The sequence below is a fragment of the Crocuta crocuta genome, unplaced genomic scaffold, assembly GCF_008692635.1.
Source record: "Crocuta crocuta isolate KB4526 unplaced genomic scaffold, BGI_CrCroc_1.0 scaffold266, whole genome shotgun sequence".
Lineage (NCBI taxonomy): Eukaryota > Metazoa > Chordata > Mammalia > Carnivora > Hyaenidae > Crocuta > Crocuta crocuta.
In genome coordinates, this window is record NW_027531005.1 from 8,249,231 (window position 1) to 8,271,134 (window position 21,904).

The 21,904-nt window shown below is 38.9% G+C and overlaps 1 protein-coding gene across 3 annotated transcripts in view; it reads left to right on the top strand.

The window, feature by feature from the left end:
* GRM8 (glutamate metabotropic receptor 8) overlaps positions 1 to 21,904 on the top strand; it is a 739,885-nt gene that overhangs the window by 135,968 nt on the left and 582,013 nt on the right. For 2 of the 3 annotated variants that reach the window (XM_077770781.1, XM_077770780.1), the window contains exon 2: positions 475 to 691. In XM_077770781.1, coding sequence (XP_077626907.1) covers positions 475 to 691 — 217 coding nt within the window. Of the gene's footprint in view, positions 1 to 474; positions 692 to 21,904 lie in introns of those variants that run through there. The other variant, XM_077770782.1, reaches the window with a different exon arrangement.

Here is a 21,904-nt window from a genome sequence, read left to right on the forward strand (position 1 = left end):
AATCTCAAGACTGAAATGGTATCAAGTGTAAAAAAAATCTCCTATTAAATTCTCTGTTCATGGCCATGTAACCTTTATGTCCTAAAGCCAAAGACAATTTCAGAGGTGACCTTTCTGATGTGTGTATGTATTATACCTTCATTTTGGCCTCATTTCTGCACCAGAACTTATCATTTATGGTATAAAAAAGAAGCAACAAAAAGCACAAATGTTTTGCTTTGGCTTCAGAACCTGAAGCAAAACTAAATTTATTCTTGCTGTTCAGAAATGTGTTTTGAAAGAAAGTGAGCCTACAGACATTTATATAATACTTTCTAATTAAATTGGTGGTCACAAAACTGTACTTTGGCTTCTAGCTGGTATGTCTAGGTTACTGGTATAGCTTTGGCTATTTAGCCTATTGTGTCTCTTATTTAGTCTCATCTTTTGACAAGGTTCCTCATGGATTGAAATGATCTGTCATTTGTTTTGCAGATACCTCAAATCAGCTATGCATCCACAGCCCCGGAGCTAAGTGATAACACCAGGTATGACTTCTTCTCTCGGGTAGTCCCACCTGACTCCTACCAAGCGCAAGCCATGGTGGACATTGTCACAGCACTGGGGTGGAATTATGTGTCAACACTGGCCTCTGAGGGCAACTACGGAGAGAGTGGTGTGGAGGCCTTCACTCAGATCTCAAGGGAGATTGGTAAGCATATATTTATCAGATGATTGTATTTGGAGGTGACAGATTGCAGAAGTCTGAGCATCTTCAAGTGCTCTCTGATCTGTATGGAATAATTAGAGCTCCTACAGATGCATGGCCTAGGCTGTCCACTCTCAGGGGACGTTGGCTTTATTATAAATGATTTTGTTGTTCATGGTCTATCAAGGTGACACTTAGGTGCTAATTTAGGAAGTAGAGCTCCTGACTCAGGCAAACATTTTTTAAAGTTGTCTGTTTTGACGAGGGAGTTTGCTGGCACATTAGAGCCACTGTAAATTTGAATAAATGACATACTATTTGATTGTTCTAGATGGAAGTTTACATTAGCAAGTCATTAAATTAAAAAAAAAAAGGCAGTGGAATTTAACATCTAACACTAGAGGGATTAAGACTGGTAATCATCTTAAAACAATACTGAAGTAGCCCCCAAGGCTATACTTCAGCAATATTCTTATTGTCATATTCGACTTAGTGCATTTTTATTCTTACCTTATACTCTGTAGCTTACAGTGGAATGAAGAGCAGTATGTAAAACTTTAGTTAGAACATGGTGCTGAAGAGTTCTGTCCTGGGATTTTTTCAAGGTGCTTATCCAAATCTTTGTAGGCATTTAACTACATATATGTTCAGCCATGAGTTTGTAAATCCATCCCATTATGTGAAAAAAACAGAACAAAACAAAAACAACTTAGAGCACAAACCTTATTGCTGACTGGTCAACAATATAACTTTGTGGGTGAAAGGAGACATATTGTGACTTAAAAATCCTATTATTCTTATTGAGAATTACCAAATAAAATATACATATTTTTCTATGAGAGTAATAACAATATTCTGTGGAAAAATTAAAGTACCTCTGGCTGTTTTTGAGTAACTGTTTTGAGAACTTGAAGGAAGAAATTATATTGATAATTCGTTATCTTTCTTGGAGACTTTATCTCAGGAAAAGACCATGGAGTGATTTGAGTTTATCTAGAATTAACAAGACAGAGTCTAAAGTTATATTATTGGAATAAGATTTCTCTGGAAAGACATGAAGATGCCTGGGATCTGTTCTACGTATAATAGGGCATGAGAGTTTATTATACACAATAGAGTGTTTAACATTTGTCCCAGTGTTGTGCTATTGCAGAAAATGTAGAAAAGTGCTGTTGGACCGATTGGGTTAATTGATTTAATTGGAGAACTGTCCACACGTGTTGTTAGTGTCCATAATACCATAATCTTTGCTCTTTGAAATTTTAAATTATGTCGCTATTGCCATAAAAATGACTCAAACATTCAATTGAACTTTAAATGATGACAAATTATATTATCCTCTTGGATTAGAATCCCAAGTTTATCCTTAGAGGAAATGCCCACTGAAAACAACAGCTTCTGGAAGCAAGGTTAATGCGTTATTTAAGCAGCTGACATCAGTACGACCAGAGTGATAATTTTACAAGAGAAGGAAATTAATAGAGTACGTATTGGAATGATGTATTTTTTGCAGTGATCCTATACATTCCTCAACCACAGGTCACTTTTTCTGTACATGAAACAGATTGCTGTGAAAAATTCAATACAGGACATAATTTGCCAGTTGTTGCAGAATCTGATAAAATGCATTGTTCTAAAAGTTAAGTGAGATCGCAGTTTTATTCTTTTGACTAAAAAAAGAAATACTTAGTTTTCACTTTTGGGGAGCTTTGCTATACTTTGGTAATACTGTCACATAAAAGGATTCAGATGGTGTGTTCATTATTCCTGTTTCTATCTTAGTCATTAGTATGGGAGAAAATAATTTTAGTGCCTTGTGTATGCTCCTGATTAGAGCAACACATTTCTTCTATGTTGATACTTTCAGTATTCTGTGACTTGATTGGCTGTCCATTCTATTTCAGCGCTCACTTATCTGGGGAATGGAGGAGGGCTGGATTGTCAATTAATATGCAGAATACTGAAAAGGCCAAATTAGTACCACACTAGAGTATGCCATGGAATATATTAAATATCAAAATCATCCCTCATTTTAATGACAAAGATTTTTATCTAGAACAAAAATAGCTGAAAATTAAATATTTTACATGACAATGATATTAATGGGAATAGCAAATGGTAGCAACTTAACCCATTCTGAAATGATCTGATGACTCCAATGGAAATTCATTAGTTCTGTAACATTCGCTTCTTTTACTACAACATTGATGACATTTCTATCACCATGTTAGCAGTGTGTTTTTAAAAATCTTAGTATCTTGACTGAGAAGGAGATGTATACATTCATTTGGTGGAGTGTCTGCCTATTCATAAAATTATGTATTTTCCCAACTCTTATAAATTTTCCCTTACTCTACTGTTCTGAATTTCTCTCTTTAGAAACAATGATTGCTAAGAAATTTCAGTGTAAATTGAGGCTTCCAATGTTTCCAATCTGATTAATTCAGACAGATCAGATTCAGATTCAGACAGCAGTTACTTGATAAAATAAAGACAACTAGTCTGTTGATGTCCTAGCTGTTATAGTCTCAGCCCAAGGCATTCTTGACTGTAGGATTTTTTTTTTTTGAGTGGGAGGAGGGCAAAAAACACTTGAGATCAGCACATAGTACAATTTGATTGGAACATAGTTTGTATCATGAAGTATGGGATACAAAATTGGAAAGCTTGACATGAATTGAGTATTTCACCTCATAGAGAGGTAATTTTATTCTTCATTTCCTAGACAATGAAGGAAACTCCTGAGGAGAGAGTAATCTATCAGAATGTGTATTTAAGATTGTGTTAATGAGAAGTGGAAGATGGAAAGTTGAGAGGACTGTGCAATATCAGTCTTGACTTGATATAGGGCAGTGATAAGAGAAATGGAAGAGATAACAGACTGGGAGACATTTGTGACATGGGATCTATGGAAGTTAGCAATTGATTGGAAATAGAGCTTTATGGTAAGAAAAAAATTAAAGTTGAACTTGAAATTCTGAACCTGGGCAATTGGGAGAATGCAAATGCCACAAATAGAAAAGAATCAGTAAAATGGAGAAGTTGATTTGAAATAGGATAGGAATAAATACAATAAATTATAGGTACAATACATAACTTTTTGAAGAAAAATAGCAATGGACATTTGTCTAGAACTTAGGGAGGAACTGAGATGTAGACCCAAAGCTCATTCTCACAACATTTATCATTCAAAAACAAAAATTTTTAATCTTTATTTATTGTTTAGTGTGAGAGAGACAGAGTGTGAATAGGGGAGGAACAGAAAGAGAGGGAGACACAGAATCCAAAGCAGGCTCACGGCTCCCAAGCTGTCAGCACAGAGCCTGATGTGGGGATCAAACTCATGAGCCATGAGATCATGACCTGAGCCAGTCACTTAACTGAGTAAGCCATCCAGGCACCCCACTCACAACATTTATAATTGAGGTGGAAAAGGTCATTGCTGAGGTAGAACATGTAGAGTGAGGATTGAAGGGGGCTGAAGATAGACTCTTGGGGGAAGTTTTATATAAAGAGTTGGTAAAGATGCAGAGAAAAGGGAACCCTTGTACATTATTGGTAGGACTATAAGTGTGGTTGTTATGGAAAATAATATGGAGGTTCTTCCAAAATTAAAAATAGGACTACTATATAATCCAAAAATCCTACTTCAGGATATATCTAGACAAAAAAAAGAAATCAGTATCTTTTTTAAAATATATTTTTAAATTTATTTCTGAGAGAGAGACAGAGAGAGAGACAGAGACAGCGTGAGCAGGGGAGGGTCAGAGAGAGGGAGACACAGAATCTGAAACTGACTCCGGGCTCTGTGCTGACCCAGCAGGGCTTGAACCCACAAACCATGAGATCGTGACCTGAGCTGAAGTTGGACGCTTAACCAACTGAGCCACCCAGGTGTCCCAGGAAATCAGTATCTTAAATAGATAGCTACTCTCATACTCATTGTAGCACCAGTCATAATAACCAAGATAAGGAGACAACCTAAGTTGTCCATTGATGTATGAAGGAATAAAGAAAAAAAATACTATATATCAGGGGGGATATTATTGAGCCTTAAAAAAGAAAGCTTGCCTTTTGGGACAACATAGATAAACTTAGAGGACATGATGCTAAGTGAAATAGCCAAATACAGAAAGACAAGCAGTGCTTGATCTCACTTATATGTGGAATCTGAAAAAGTCAAATTCATAAAAGCAAAGAGTACAATAGTGTTCGCTATGGGGAGGAGAGTAGTAGAAATGGGGAAATGTTGGCCAAAGGGTACAACTTTCAGTTGTGTCAGATGAATACATTCTGGAGATGAAATGTATAGAATGGTAACTATAGTTAACAATACTGCTTTGTATATTGCTAAGAGAGTTGATTTTAAGTGTTTTCATCACACACACACACGCGCACGCGTGCACACACACACACACAAATAGTAACCATATGAAGTGATGGGCATGTTAATTAGCTTGATTGTGGTAATTATTTCACAGTATATGCATTTTTCAAAATTTTCATTTGTCAATTATATCTCAGTAAAGCTAGGAAAAATTGATATAAATGGGAAAAAAAGTATTGGAATAATGGCCTAGACTTAGCAAATCTAAGAGAATGGCTGAGTGTTCTCTTCTCTTCATAGATTTGTAGCTATTGGGGGGCTCTTTGTCTCCTTTGAAGAAGATTCCCAAGAAAGGAGATGGTAGGGATTCTTGAGGAAAACTTCAAGGATATTGAGCAGATTTTCATAGGAGAATAAGAACTTTTGCAGTGGGCATAGCTGAACATGTATGGTACAGTGACACAGAATCAAGGAGTGTCCTTGAGAGGGGGGTGCATTAGTTCTTTAGGGCTGCCATAACAAATTACCATGAACTAGATGACTTAAAACAACAGGAATGTATTATCTCACAGTTCTGGAGACCAGAAATCTGAAATCAAAATGTTAGCAGGGTCATGCTACTTCTGAAAACTGTAGGGGAGAATCCTTTCTTAGCTCTTGTAGCTTCTGGTTTTTGCTAGTAATTCTTGGTGTTCATTGGCTCATAGAGGCATCACTCCAATATCTGCCTCCATCATCATATCACAATCTTCCCCTTTCTTGTTCCTGTCTCTATGTCTCATCTTCTTATAAGGATGCCCATCATATTGGATTAAAGGTCTACCCTACTCCAGTTTGACCTCATCTTAATTGCATTTATAATCACCCTATTTTCATTCTGAGCTCACTTTCCATTCCAGTTCACATTCTGAGGTATTTGGTTTAGGATTTCATCATATCTTGTTGGGAGACACAATTTAATACCCATAACAGGGGGTCATAGTGTAGACAGGTATACTTAGGGAGATAAATTGCAGTGACAGGAACGGGAGGTAGACCAAGAGGTAGTTGGTTAGAAATGAGGATGTGAAGGGTGCTAAGTAGACAGAATTTGGTTAATGGAGTAGCCCTTAATAAAACCAGTTCAGAAGTTCCTTTTGGAATGTTATATAGAATTTTACTCTCCCTATTCCATCTACTTGGATAGATGGAACAATCTAATGGATAATTCAGGATTCCAGAATGGGGTAGGTGGTAGGATCTAAGAGTGTGGCTTTCCTAGGCTTCTGAGTAGTGAAGAGTTTTCCAGTAGGATCACAGGGGGCACTCCCTGTACAGTGCCTGTACTGGCTGTTCAACCTCCTTGCTGTGTAATTCCAAGGTACTGTCCTTTTGGTGACACCTAGAAAATTATGGACATCCAGGGGGTCCTTTTAGGCCTAATTGATTTTTATTTTCCCCTTTTGGCTCTTTGACCTGAGGAAAGGGAATAGCTCATCTGCTGCTGGTTATTAAGACTTATCCATCCCCCATGTTACACAACCTGAGCTGTTAAGACCACTGTCCTCAATTTTTGTCTTATTTTAATTATTTGATATGATGTTTTCTTTGATATTGTAACAAAGACTTTCAGAATATGTGCTTACATTTTTCTATCATAAACTCTGGGAGTTGCAGCTTGTGACTCCATAAATGACTTCCTTGAGTCTTTAGACAGGCTTTCACTTATCTTATTATATTATTTTTAAAAAAGAAGACAGGATAATAAATGTTAATGCTACCACTATCATTATAAGGGGCCAGAAAGCTAAAGCTTTATCTTTGAAGATAAAAGGAATTTGTGAAAGCATTATATCTTTTCACTGTGGATTTGTACAGTATGGCAACACCCCTCCTTTAATCAGTCATGTTTATGAATGGCTTATTGAAGGTGACAGGCTTGTGAGTCGTCATCACACACATTACAAGGGGCAGAATAGACCTGATTCTGTCAAATCTCTTACCAGACGTGACTTTTTTTTTTTTTTTCTAATTTGCCAATGCTGGAAGCTTCCGACTACTGTCTGACATGTGTTTGGAATCTTAAGATGTCAGAATTGGAAGGGATTGCAGAGGTCGTTGGACTGGCACAATCTGAAATGTTAATGCAATAAACCAATTTAATTAATTCTTTTTTTTGTATATAAAATGACTGACACTTGCCAATAGTGATTTATTTCTTGGCAGAGGTCAAGCAATAAATTCAGGGAGACTTCATTCCTAGTATACAATTAAAAAGTGCTGATCATATTTTTAAACTCAGTAGTGTTTTAAAAGAAAGCATTTTTTTCCTCTTGGATTATAAACAAGAACCAAGTTTCTATTAGCTGAAATGGATTCACTTCAAGATTAAAACAAAGTATTTTCAATGACAGAAAGGAATACATAAAGAGCAGCTTTTTTTCCTCAGATGTTCATTGCTTTGGAAAAATGACTTCCAGCAGGCAAAAATCAATTTGACAAAAGTATTAATGTTGTAAAATACTATGAATGAAAGGAAACATTTAAATTCAATTGAAAATTTTACTTTATATTCCCACAGCTGAGTTCCATTGATAACACCACATTTCAAGTTGCAAATCATATTTAATTAATATTAACACCAGGTAATTGGCAAGAATAACTTCAAAGGAGGGCTGAGGAAATTATAAATTGGAACTGCAGGTGCAGTGATCCTGCAGAAGCTTTATAGGGATCCAGAGAAAGTGTATATGATTTTAACAATTACTGCAGAACCTGATCAAATAGAGCATCATTTCAAAGCTGTTCTTCACCCTGGCCTTTCTTAGTATTTAGGGCTTAGGAACTGCTAAGTAGCAGCAGCTGTTATTAATGTGAAATAGCAAACAGCATTCAATAAGTGCTTTCAAACCTCTGGTTCTGATGCTGTAGTTGAGTGTTTAGTAAACACTGGCAGTTTTATGCAGCGTAACCCACCTTGGAGTTAAAGAGCTTGTTTAAATCTCTCTTCCTCAATTATGAGACTTTATTTGAGGATTAATTTTCTTTTCTGAAAAATGGGTACCCTCAGCGGTAATCAAATGATATAATACTCGTGAATGTTATTCATAAACTCTAACATGTTATTTGATATCAGGTGTTACTAGTGAAAGGAAGGGGGATTATATGAATTTTTTCCCAATGTGTGGCAAACCTATACATTATGAGGGTGGTAGATATATTGCCTGGTGTGTAGGCTAAATAGCCAGAGAGGGCTTGGCTTGATTCATTAATTACCTTTAAGGTTATTCATATGCTTCCTGAAAGATCAGGAAGATCAGAAAGGGGTGCCTGGCTGGCTTAGTAGAACATGTTGATTCTTAATCACAGGGTCGTAAACTCAAGCCCTGCGTGGGTGTGGAACCTACTTAAAAAAAAAAAAAAAGGAAAAAGAAAGGAGGATTTTGTGTAGCTCCCGACAGCTATTCCTCTCTGTTCTCTTTGTTAGTTCTCCACAGCCACCATGGCAAGTCTTCTACCCTGAGTCTTATTCTTACTATACCTGTCTCAGTATTAATTATTGTGTCACCTGGCAGTTGTCTTTGCTTGGGTCTGGTTGTTTAGTTGCCACTTAGAAGGGTTGAGATATCAGGACAAATTTGGAATATGTTGCCTCATCCTCAGTGATTTGCTTCTGTGGGTCCCTGTGGCACCACTTGGCGCTCTGACCATAATGCTGATTTCTCTGTATGGCAGAGAAAGACTGCCAAATTGTGCTTTTCTCAGGGGAAGGACTGCCCTCCCCTCCATATCCAGCAGAGGGCCTAGCACATAACAGATGCTTCAGGAATTCTTATTGAGTGGCCATTGTTATCAGATTCATTGTTGTGTTGGTTTTATGAGCATAGAGGTCAGGCTTGCTCAGGGTCTGGGAACTGAGAGGCAGAGATGTTTCCAATAATGGCTTTTACATTTTCTTTGCTACTGTGTAACCTATATGGGAATATTTAAGGGGCTTGCATACTGTTAAGCCACTTAGAATTTAATTTTTTTCTCATTGGCAACTACCAAAGCCTATAATTTGTAGGTACAGACTACCTCTAATTCCTCAGGTCAGACAGTGCTAGGGAGTGATTAAATGCTTCTCTCAAGCTCGGTTTGAGTTCCACATTTTTCACATTTTAGCTGTGAGACCTTGGGTAATATATTCCTGTTGTGCCCCAATTTCTTCATCTGTGGAATGGGTTTAACAACCGTACAAGATGTGAATGAGATCATAACAATGTGTGGCACATGGTAAATGCTCAATAACTGTTAGCTCGTATTGTGTTAGGAACTCATTCTTAACAGTAGGTGACCTAGGAGTGGTCTTATTCCCCTTAGCCTATGTCGTTTTGCTCAATGAGCAAATAAGAAGGCACAGTGAGGTCCGAATAAGTGTTCAATTAAAGGCAGCCAGTACTCCTTATTCTTGAATCTTGCTTTCTACCTCCTGGCAGTGACCAATCTTAATATTATTTTTTGATATAATATGTCACCTAGAACAGTGGTGGCACATAGTTGAATGCATGAATTAATTAAATATCAGTCAGCATTGGAACACTGCTCATTTCTCTTCCTTTTTCAACCTAAATATTAGTCTATTCAGCCTGCATTTATTGTGCACACACCCTATATCAGGTCACACTTGTGCCAGGCTTTCAGGATACAGAGATGAATCATGGCTTCTGCTTCCTAGCTGGGCACTGTGTAGCAGAGGACTCATAGAAGCAAACAAACAATTACAAATGAATGTGATCATTGCCTTCACAGAGATATCACTTATAGGCATTGTCCAAGAACACAGCACCCAAAAGAGGACATCCTGGAATTCATGTAACAAAAAGACCTGCTGTAACACAGTGGAGGGTGGCAGTCTGTGGACGCCAAGTACACCATGTGATGTGAAGTGAAATGAAGTTAGATAACTTCAACAGTTTCTCAAGAAAGAGGCAGCACAAAAAATTGAATGTAGACTATGATACCAACTTTAATGAATATTGTATGTATTTGTGAAATGTTTAATATGTGTAAAATGCATGTAGTTTTTTTTAAATGCATGTAGTTTTTGAAAATTTTTATTTCTTGATCTACTGATAATTACTCAGACGTATCCACTTACAGTGTATGACTTCCCTTCTCCTGTTAGCTCTTCTCCCTGATCTCTCCTACCCAGCAGCACCTATGCCTTTGGTAGCAGTTTGATTTTTGTTCAGTTCCTGAGTCTAAACTGAAGAGCCAGTAGTTTGTCCTCAGCCTCAGCCTACAAGTATCCAGGTTTTGTAATGTTTTGGCCATGATCAAACCCTGGTGGTGGTCCTGTGGTGAGCCCTGAGCCCGTCTCTGGGTCACTGCAAACTTATAGTGTTGTCCTATCCTTGATTCATACTCTGGATCCCTGGGACAAGGGCTCTGCCCTAGACTCTGGACTCTGAGGTTTGGGTCATGACACACTGCCAACTCTGTGACAACTCTTTCATCTGACTGGGTGGAGGGGTTCACTCCTGCCTGTATTCTTGCACAGCTGCTGCTGCTGAGGTCTGACTCCGCCTAAAGCCACCAAGCACAGCCCTGCCTATGGAGTGGGCCCCTGCTACCCTCTCTAGCTTGTTACTTTTACATTTTCTCACATCCTATTAATGTCTCATCCCTAGAATAAGGGAGATTAGCTTCAGATGATAGCTTACGGTTCTTTTTCAGAGATTCCCAAGCAAATGCTTGAAAAGGGCCAGGATCTGCCATATCAACAGTGTGGTCCCTGTTTTGAGTTATTTTTTCCTGCTACCTAACTCTCATCACCAACTATATTAGTTTCTGGGGCTACTGTAACCAAGTATAACAGACTGGGTGGCTTAAACAGCATCAATATATTGCCTCCTGGTCTGGAGGCTAGAAGTCCTAGATCAGGGTATCTGCAGGGGTGGTTCCTTTGGAGTATGGTAAAGGAATATTCCTTCCATCTCTCTCCCCTACCTTCTGGTGGTTTGCTAGCAATCTTTACTGTTCCTTAGCATGTAGACATATCACTCTGACCTTTGCCTTCATCTTCATATGGCATTCACTCGTGTGTGTGTGTGTGTGTGTGTGTGTGTCCAAATTTCCTTTATATAAGGACACCAGTTGTATAGGATTAGGCGGCCCACCCTAATCCAATATGACTTCATGTTGGATGACCTCATATGATTATGATCTCATCTTAACCACATTTGCAATGACCCTTATTTAATTACACCTGCAATGAAAATAAATGAAAATTGGGAGACACAATTCAATCTATAACCCCAATGATGGCTGCTGAATTTATGGAGTTCTTTCTGAATTGAGCCCACATTTGTTCTGGTCCTTTGGATGGATATTGGGCTTTGAACTACTCAGTTTCTCCTGAAGCATCAGCTTCCATAACCAGGTTAGCTAGCCTTGTTTCCCCTTGTCCTGGCCAGCTGGTCTCTGCATGCCTCAAAACTGAAATGTCCAAGTCATGGTAAGAGTGTGTTTCTCCTCCTTTGCCTAGCCCTAACAAAATCACATTCTTTTATTTCCTTTTCCAAAGTCATTTTCTCATTAAAGTCATTCTGCTTGGAAACTCCAGCACTAGATGGGAGCTTTAAGATGCAATTTGCACTGTACTGTGTCGATAGAAGAACATAATATAAAAACACCCTTCTATGGAAATGAAACAATATCAGAATCCATTTATGTCATTTTTGAAGGCCTGAAAGAGTTAGCCTGAGAATTAGGAGTGTGTATTCCCAGTTTACTTTATAACTTATCAACTAAGCAATAATTATGGTTTCCTTGGAAATAAATGGCTCAAGAATAGTACAATCAGAAGGCTATGAAATGAGTAGTTTATTGAAATAGGTGCCAATTATTTCAGGGTTGTGTCCCTTGGCAAAACTGTGTTGCACAGTCTTTGTTCTCTAACATCTGCATGTTTGACAGATACTGGGCTGCTTTCTTTGCTTCTTTCAATGTTACCTGACCAGAGCCATTTCATGACTCACTGGGGGCCCCACAAGGGGAAGGCAGGGGAAAGGAGAGAAAGTAAAACTCAAGTCAGCACATTTTGTTTCTTGTTAACAGCTCTGGGAAGAGGCTTGGTCAGGAAAGGAATTTTAAGTAATGATTTAAACATATCTTCTGGCATTGTGGCAATGAGAGAGAGAGAGAGCGAGAGAAAGCCTCTTGTAGCAGTTCAGATACACTTCCAAGGCTGTGGTACTCAGGGCCGTGTGACTCTGGGGCCACATTTGCATCATGTATCATGGCTGGCATGTGCATAATGGACTATTAAGGGAAAATGGGATGTACAGAGTACACTGCCAGCCTTTTGTGTTTGGTACTGTGAAGGGCAACCACTGTGTTCCCTTTCAAAATGGTGCGTGATGCTATTGCCAGAAGGAATCCTACATTAGCTGGAACTATTTATGTGAGTTGATGTGACAATTTACTCAATACATATTTGGGCACCTTCTATGTATGTGGGCCCTAGGAGGTTAGGGGTATGGCACTGGACCAGTCAGACCTGGTTCCTGCCTTTGTAGGATTTCTGGCCAAGCTTACTATCTTTACATTTCTCATGTCTTTTCAGTCTCCTATCTCTAGGCTCTGGGAACTCAGCCTAAGCTAAAAACAATGTGAGATGTCCATGAAAATGCTGAGAGGGAGCCTGGGTCTGTTGTATCAGTAACTAGATATCTTCAGTGTTCTGTAGGTTTCCATAGCATGCTGGGAGGGAAGGGATATGTGTTTGGAGGGAAAAACACACAAGTATGTTTGTGTGTGTAGGAAGAGGGATAGACCTGGAAGGAGACAGGCCCATTCACTGGAGACAGATGTTCGGGAGTAACACTGAATGCAGGTACGGTGAATGCCATTCAGGCATGCAGAATGTATGGTTCCAGATGAGTAATGTGAACTTCCTGCTGTGTGGCATGTCTGGGATTCCTGCCTCCCCCTACATGGGTCTGGTTAATGTTTCCTTGTTCTGACAATGTTCTCAGATTCTTTCCTGGAAGTCTTCAGTGATATCCCTCTCCTCCTCTCAGCGAAGTTTGGGTTCTCTTCTCTGTGTTCTGTGAAATAAGAATGAATCCAGACACAGATAAGGAGAGACTTCAGAAGAAAGGCTATTACAGTAGAGAATGCTCCTATTTCAGAAATCAGTGGATGAAAAAATCAAAGTGGAAAAAGCCTTTGCTTTTATAGGGTAGAGAGGAATAAGCAAAAGCTTAATGGAAAGTTTTAAAGGGAGTGTGGGCAAGAAAAGGAGAAATGACCAGTAAGGTCTGATAGGAAAAGGTCCTGCTGTGGTTAGTCAATTCCCGAGGGAAGCTAATGAGGGGACATGTTCCATTTTTCAGTGCTTGCTCAGATTTAGGGGCAGACAGAGCTCAGGGGTATGTAGGAAGGAGAGAAGCTTGGCCTTTTGTCAAGACAAAGTAGAAGGTGAGAAGTGGGCAGCTATGAACACTTGGTCAGTTTCTAGATACCTTACAGATAGATATCATACCACTTTGTATTTTAATTACTTCTTTGTCTTTATTCAGAGGTAGAGAGCATACCTTATTTATCCTTGTATAGTACTATAGTTGCAGAGTCTAGAAGATACTCTGAGAACGCTTGTTGAATGAGTGGATAAATGAGCACATGGCAGATGAGTGTATCCTTGTGACAAGATATCAGGAAGAAGATAGTTTGGAGGACACAGGTAGATGGACAGGCTAGCATTCCACATGGAAAGGGATGGGCCCTACGCAAGGTCAGGATTCAGCATCATATCTTACCTCCTGGAACTTGGGAGACTTGGAGTTTGGGGGTCAAGGATAGGTCAACAACAGGAAGTTTCATGGAAAGAAAGGAGAACTAGGAAGCCAGAGTTCAAGGCCAGTTTTAAGGTTGGGAAACAGAAGTAGTAGCTTAGGTAGATGACAGCAGGTCTGAGGCCAAGATTGATAAATTTGATTCTGAGAACCAGAACCAGACAGTGGTTCTGGTGGGGCAAAGTTGAGTTAAGGCCCAGAGATCTGTGAGATATGACTAATAGGGTGGATGCAGAATCAGAATATGTTGAATGTATTACTCTTCTTTCAATTGCCTTTGAGTATTCTAGGTATGTAAGTGTGTGGCATGATTTATGACTGTAAGATGTCCTAAATATGACTTCTGGTATGTAGAGCCGTGACTTTGGGCCCTGGGGAGCTTGTTTATTCATGATTCATTTTACAAATGATTGGAGCCAGTATTGAGGTTCCAAGGACTATGCTAGGTGCTGGGAATTCACATATCATATCTAAGCTCTTCTTAAGGAACTTAGATTCTAGTACGGAGATTGATCTTAAAAGAAAACCAATAAACAAGCTAATAATTGTAAATTCGAGATAATAATTATAAATTGTGTCTTCGCCAGTCAGAGTGGCTAAAATGAGCAAATCAGAGAACTCTAGATGCTGGCAAGGATGTGGAGAAACTGGCACCCTCCTACACTGNAAAACCAAACAACAACAAAACAATAATTATAAATTGTGTCTTATTAAGAAAGAAACAAATGCACATTTACAGTTATTTGTGAGATATCTGGGAAGCTGGTGTAGCTAGAACTCAACAGGAAAAGAGTAACAGCTCATGAGATAAACATTAGTCAAAGGTATGGTTAACTGGTTTTGGAGACCATGGCAGGATATGTGGATTTTATTCTCGAGCATTGGAAAACCTTTGAAGGCATGATTTGGAGAATGGTATGGTGTAATTGACATTTTAAGGGGATCATGTGTAGAAACTGGATTGTAAGGCAAGACAGAAGCCAGATGAATTAGATATTTATTGCAGGCAAGGCCAAAGGTTGGCTTGGACTAAAGGGCGGTAAATGCAGGGAGATGTGTGAATTGGCTTAGGTACCAGTAGAGTTGAAGTCCCAGGCCTGGGGGGTGGCGGTGGAATGAGGTGACTTGCTGCTATAGGGAATTAAGCCATTGAAACAAAAGTCCTTTCAGATATGTTGGCCAGCAGTTGGAGTGTGATCCTGGAGAACTGAGATTGGGATGGATATCCCAAATGACCATGTGACTTCCTTAAAAGGATGCTTTTGTAGTGGGAAGTCAAGTGAATTATTTCCTGACAAAATTTCACTTTAACTAATACTTAAGTGAAAAAGAACAAGGAGGTAAGTGTCCCTCAGGTTGCTATTATCTTTTTTTTTAAACAAAATCCTTTTAGAGATCTTTATTGCTATTTTTCCTGAGTGCTAGTAGGACTTGAAATTTAGAGTGTTCTTGTTAAGTTTCAAACATTTTCCTCTTAATTCGTATTTCCTGTTCCTCTTTTAGTCATATTACTGATTCATTTTAAGACTCATTAATCATTATGCACTTTTCTGAACATTTTTATGCTCTTGTAATGCAGTGGTGATTCTGGAAACACATAGTAATGGGTCATTTGATACCTTGGTCTTTAAAAATTAGGTTTAGTGCACCTTTCATTTAAAGTATACAAAATTATGATTTGACATAATGACTTTTGATTTGCAAATTCCAACATGTATCATATCTATTAAGTGTGAATAATTGCTTACCAAAATCTCAATAAAACATCAATGGAAGTGGAGCCTCTCTTGCACACTGCCTCCACCCCTTCTTATTGTTCCCAAATCCAAGACTTCTCCTTAGATAATTCATTGAAAGGAGAGGGAACTAACATTTATTAGTGCTTACTTTAAATGTCTTTTAATTGAATTTTCACTATGCCACAAGGCATATATTATTCCTATTTTATAGATAGGAAAACCAAGGCTTAAAAAAGTAGCCCAAGATAACCTAATTAGTAAGTGGTAGCACAGGATATAAACCCAGGGTTCTCTGACTCCAAAGTTCATGTTTTTGGTTTTTTTTTTTTTTTTTTTTTTTTTTCCTACCACATGCTGTGTCTTTTTTTGAGGTTGCAGGGTTTGGTTTCTGTAGTTACATCTTCCATCTTTGCCTTGCCAAGCTGCAGGGAGAACAAAAAGACAGTGCTCTTCAAACAGCCTAACTTCTTACCTCTCATTCTCTCTCCCCTCACTCACTGTATTCCATGCCACACCTTATGACCTGAACATTTTCTAATGTGCCTTTGTGGATTCTCTCCTATTTTCTAGAAATGCTGCATCCCTAGTGTCTGCCTGGAGCTATTTTCATTCTTTAAGACTGAGCATTAATGATACTTAGAGAAGCCTTCCTGGATTGCCTTAAGTAATATTAGTTGAGCTCTTTTCTGAGACTGCAACCCTTTCTTTGTACATGTCTTTAGTGAAGAGAGCATTTATTTCATTCTCAGTCTGGACTCAAACTTAAACCAATGAGAGAATTTGGGGTTCAGAAACTTAAAAAGTCTGAGAGTAAATCTGACTTCAGGTAGGCTTAGCTCCACATTTTAAAATGAAGTCAATAGGAATGAGTTCCAATTCTGGGCTCTGCTTTCTTGCTTGTTGGCTTTATCCTCAGGTTTCCTCCATGTGGTGGGAAGATGGCTATCAGCAGCTGTAGGCTTACATACTGCCAGCTTAGCAACTGTATTAGTTTCCTAGAGCTGCCTTAACAAATTACCACAAACTATATGGCTTAAAACAACAGAAATTTATTCTCCTACAACTGTGGAGCCAGAAGTTGGAAATCAAGGTGTTGGCAGAGTTGGCTCCTTCTGGAGGCTCTGAGGGATAATCCATCCCATGCCTCTCTCCAAGCTTTTGGTGGTTGCCAGCAATTCTTGGCATTCCCTTGGCTTGTGGCTGCATAACTGTAATCTCTGTCTCCATTGTTACATTGCTGTTCTCTCTGTATGTTTGTGTCTTCTATTCTATTTCTTATAACAATACTTGTCATTGGATATAGAGTTCAGTTTAATCCATAATGATCTCATCTTGAGTTTCCTTTATTAATTAGAGATTCAAGGATCCTTAATCCAAATAAGGCCACATCCTAAGTTCCAGAAGGACATATTTTCTGGGAGGATACCATTCAACCCATTCTGGAAATGTTAGTAGAAATGTTGTACTTCCCTCCCATTAGTTCCAGCAGAGGTCCAGGCTTGGCCCCCTCTCACCCCCTTGTTGGGTTATAGTACATCACTCTAGCAACCACTGTAGTCTAAGAAGGCACTATTCACCTTGGCCAGACATGAGTCACATGCCCATCTGGAGCTGGGGAGAGGAAGGTGGGATAAGCCCCACTTGAAACATATGGTCAAAGCCAGAGACTGGGGTCATTCCTCAAATGACCTCAAAGCCAAATTGAGGTGCTCTCCTAGAACAAAGAGAAAAGGCTGCCAGACAAGTGAATCACACAGATGTTCACTGTACACACTGTGTGGTGCCAGTCTGTTGACATCTTTGCCTCCCACCTAGACTATGCCCTTCTCAGGGGAATCAGCAGCCTGGTCTGATTCATCAGTGCCTGGGGCATGATAAAACTCTATCAACAAATGTTAAATTAAATTACAGTAGCTAAAATTTGCCTGAAAAATAGGACTTAAATGTAACCATGAATCATAATATTTGTCAGTAGTAGATTTGGCCTCTGTCTAAATGACAACAAACAAAACAGCTTCAAGGACAAGAAAAGGGTTCTGTTGAGGCATTCTCCTCTACTTTGAAAAAAGATATGCATTTTGTCCTGCCTCTCTTGGCTCTATTGTATTGGGAACCAAAGGATTAACCCGGGGTGCCACACTCATTGATGGGAGTCATGTCTACCTACCCAAAAGTTGTCTGTGATATGATACAGTCTGCTCACTACTACAACTAATGGATTACAATCTGTGAAAGTAGCACAAATCATATAATAGCCAGAGAGCTGCCCTAATAGTGCCTCTCAGCTATGGGCCAGTTGTGAATACCAACTAATTGGACAGAAATCAGAGGAGCTGGGGTCAGTTGGAAAGAACTAGAACATTTTGTCTGGCTGTAATAAACATGGCTCAATCCCCTATTTTCAAAGACGATATTTTAGCTCTTTTTATGGCTTCTAAATCAATGACTTTTTAGTTTCTTCATAAAAAAATGGTATTTTCTGTGGGATTGTCAAGAAGTATGGAAACCTTTTGTATTCTATGAGTCTTGAGGAGAGAAAGGCACTCTGGGAGAACCCCATTACTAAGATCTTACTTAAAACATGTAAATATAATTGGCATATTGAATATGATCCATTATGCACTTGTTTGTTTTAAAATAGCAAATTATTTATTTTTACCAACTTCCTTATTTTTCTTCTTCCTACCAGTTCTTTAGATGTGATGGTTTAGTTCCTCCTGCACTCCCCTTTGAGGGTATCTCGACCTCATATTCTTAGTTCTCTAGTCCCTTCTAAATATATGAAAAGTCTCATTTCAGTTATTAAACTCTCCAGTCCAATGGAATAAAACTTTGAAATTCAGCCAAACTGAAAGTTTCTTCCCTCCCACAGCTTATGACTGCTTTAGGCTAGACACCTACAATAGAGAAGGTGGTAGGGCTATGTGTGACTTCTTCTCTGCTGCCCTTCTGTACTTTTTCTCCCTGTGCCCCAACTTTGACATCTTGGAGTGGTTAATAAAGCAACAGCAGAGGTATTCCTGGCTTGGGATGGCTATAGTAACTGCCCTTAATTGATGATGTTTTTTTCCTCTTTATTTTTTTCCTTGGAGAAACCTTGGTTTTCTCCCTGGCTTCTGTATAGAGCCCTCCATGTGGGCCACCATATGCTTTGGACATTGATCTCAGCAGCATGAACTTGTGAGTTCAGCTTTTCTCTCCCTTGCTTGTAAGCAAAAAGCTGGAGGTATGACTTGATTAATGAAGATAGAACAGAAAACTCTGGTATCTTTTTTGTATGCTACAACAGAAGATGTCCCTTGGTCACATTGGATAAGATGTATTGTACACTGGCTGTGAGTAAGGCACTGGGACAGGCACTGAGGAGAGACACAGAAATGGATATGATATGAAGTAAGATTCCAAGAACTTAGAGCCGAGATGAGAGAAAAATGTTTTCTGGAGAGAGATACAGGTCATGAGCTGTGTAAATGCAGATGATGAGGTGATTGCTTCCAATCAGGAATGTTACCGGAGGGTCTTATTGACGCGATGCATTGGACTGGGTACTGAAGGAAGAGGGCCTCGACATGCATGGATGGAGACCAGGGGAGCAGACATTAACATTTCAAGCAATATGTGCTTCATAGAGTTAAAGATTTCCATTGATAAACACAAAAGATTGTGTTGTAATTCTCACTTATGAAATAAAGTTTAATTTGCTTCCTCTGGCATATGTACCTTTGTTTTTTCTTTACTTCAATTTTATGATCAGGAAGAATCTGGTCCATTGATGGGATTTATGTTTCTGATTTCCCAACATTCTTGGCATGCATCGTTTTATCTCATACCATTTCCATGTTTGTGATAATTAAAGACTTGTTACTCTGTTCTTACTTTGAAACATTCATTGTCTGAATGTCATTGTCATTGACACTGTGTTGTTTCCTTCACTAGCCTTCAGTAACAGCAATTCCTAAACAGGACCAGGACGGGTGGGTATTACTGATGGGACAAAAGCACTTACTGTCCTCAGAATTGGCCATGGCAATTAGAACCTGCAATCAGTTTCCCTGAACAATTACCTTCTTGTCCTTTCTGTAAATGTGATACAACTATGTCATTGCTTTATTTCAACGACATACAGAATCTAAGGCTTATTATAACTTCATGTCCCCAGATTATCAGCGGCTTTGTTACAGAGAACTATAAAGCTATCTATTCTATAATGTAGGTGACTGGTGGTTTCACGTGTTTTATTCTAACATGGTCTAGAGTATACCTAAGTCCCCAGTTTACTCTGATAGTTCACATGCTCCAGTAAGTAGATGTTGGAGATGGCAAGAAGACCACAGTTCAGCCTATCTCTTTAAAAGACTCTACCCCCTAACCTGTTTTTTCCCTGATGATCCTTGTGTTTGCAAGTGCAGCCCAGACTAGCTCTGTACATTTTCATTGTTCTGGGAATCATTTATTTCTTGGATAGTGACTCTCCTTGGAGGTTGGGAAACATTTTTATTTAAATCCCAAAAGAGAAAAAATGTAATCCTTTCCAAGGGAAAAAGGGCTACTTGCTGTATCTAGATCCCTTCAGTCACTTTTAAGCTCTGTATTACATTATGAGATTATAGGCACTTTTTTTTTTCCACTGGGAGGTGAGGGGACCACAATTGTGATCTGCAGAAGGTCATATTTCTATTCAGGACTCCCAATACTTTTATAATGTACCTGGTCTCATATATCCAGGTACTGTGTTGTTAGGTGTGGAGGTTGCCAACATGAACAGAACACAATACTGTTTTCTAGGGATTTATATTCTAGAGGACGAGTTACTTTCAGTGGTTGGCAAATTCTGTATTGAGGCTCTGGGAGGGCATGTATGAAATGAACTGATGATGTTTGAACTGATTTGGGGCTAGAAGGGTCTGGCATTTGAAGCAGAGGGAAACAGCATTTGCAAAAGTGTAGAACCAGTAAAGAATTTGGCAATTTTAAGGAAGTGCAAATGATTTTGCAAAGTAGGGTGTAAGGAGTATAGGGGTTTATGGGTGGATGACAGGACATGTGACTGGGAAATAAATCAGAACAGATTGTAAGAGACTTGTTTACCAAACCAAGGAGATAGTGCCACTGAAGGATTTAAAACAGGGCAGCAACATGGCTAGATTTGTGTTTTAGAGAGGTCCCTCTGACAGCAGGTTGAAAGATGGACAGAGAGACCCAATCCATCTGTAGGCAGCAAGATGAGTTAGTAGGTTATTGTAATAGGCCAGGCAACAAGTGACAAGGCTTTAAATAAGGCTGTGGTAGCAAGGAGGGAGTTGAGGTGACAAATAGGAGTACTGTTAGGAAGTAGAATCAGTAGGTTTTTTATAAGCAATTGGATGTACAGAGTGAGAGAGAAGAAAGATTCAGAGATAACTCTCTAACTTCTAAGTTATATGGATAATTGTTGTTAACTAAAATGAGAAAAACAAAAGGAAATATTTTAGAGTAAACTAATATTTTTAAAAACATTATTGAATTACTCACTTTGGTAAATGCACAGATATGATGGCCACTTTTATGTATCACCTTGGCTAGGCCATGGTGCCCAGATATATGGTCAAGCATTACTCTGGATGTTTCTAAGAGGTGTTTTGGGATGGAATTAACATTTAAGTCAATGGATTTTGAGTAAAGCATATAGCTTTCCCTAATATGGATAGACCTCATCCAATCAGCTGAAGGCCTGAATGGAATAAAAGGCTTTTCCCACGCTAGAGGGAGTTCTACAGTAGTCTTCAGACTTGAACTGTACCATTGGCAGCTTTCCTGTGGGTTTCTAGGCTGCTGGCCCACCCTGTAGAATTTGGACTTGCTGGCTTCCATAACTGCTTAAGTCAATTCCATAAAATAAATCTCTGTCTACCTACCTACCTACCTGTCTATCTAGAAATCCTATTATTCTGTTTCTCTGGAGAACCCCGACTGATACAACAGGCTTTGAGGCCATTGGTCTGGCAGTTGCTCAGTGATACCACTAAGGGATGACATTAGGCAAGTGACTTCTCCAAGACTCACTTGCCTTATCTGTAAACTGAGGACAGCAAAAACCTCTATGGTTTTTGTGGATTATTAAAAAAGATAATCCATGTAAAGTTTTAAACTTAGTGTCTAGCATTCAGTAAACTCTTAAGAAATGTTTGCCATTATTATTATAATCAAGGAAACATTTCCACATTAGTGTTAATGATAAAAACAGCTCAGATTGTTACCTTTCTCAGGGGGGATTTATGTGATAATAGGGATCAGAATTTTCCATTAGAAGAATTAGCCTCTTAGCTTAATGATTTGCACATTGAACTAATAG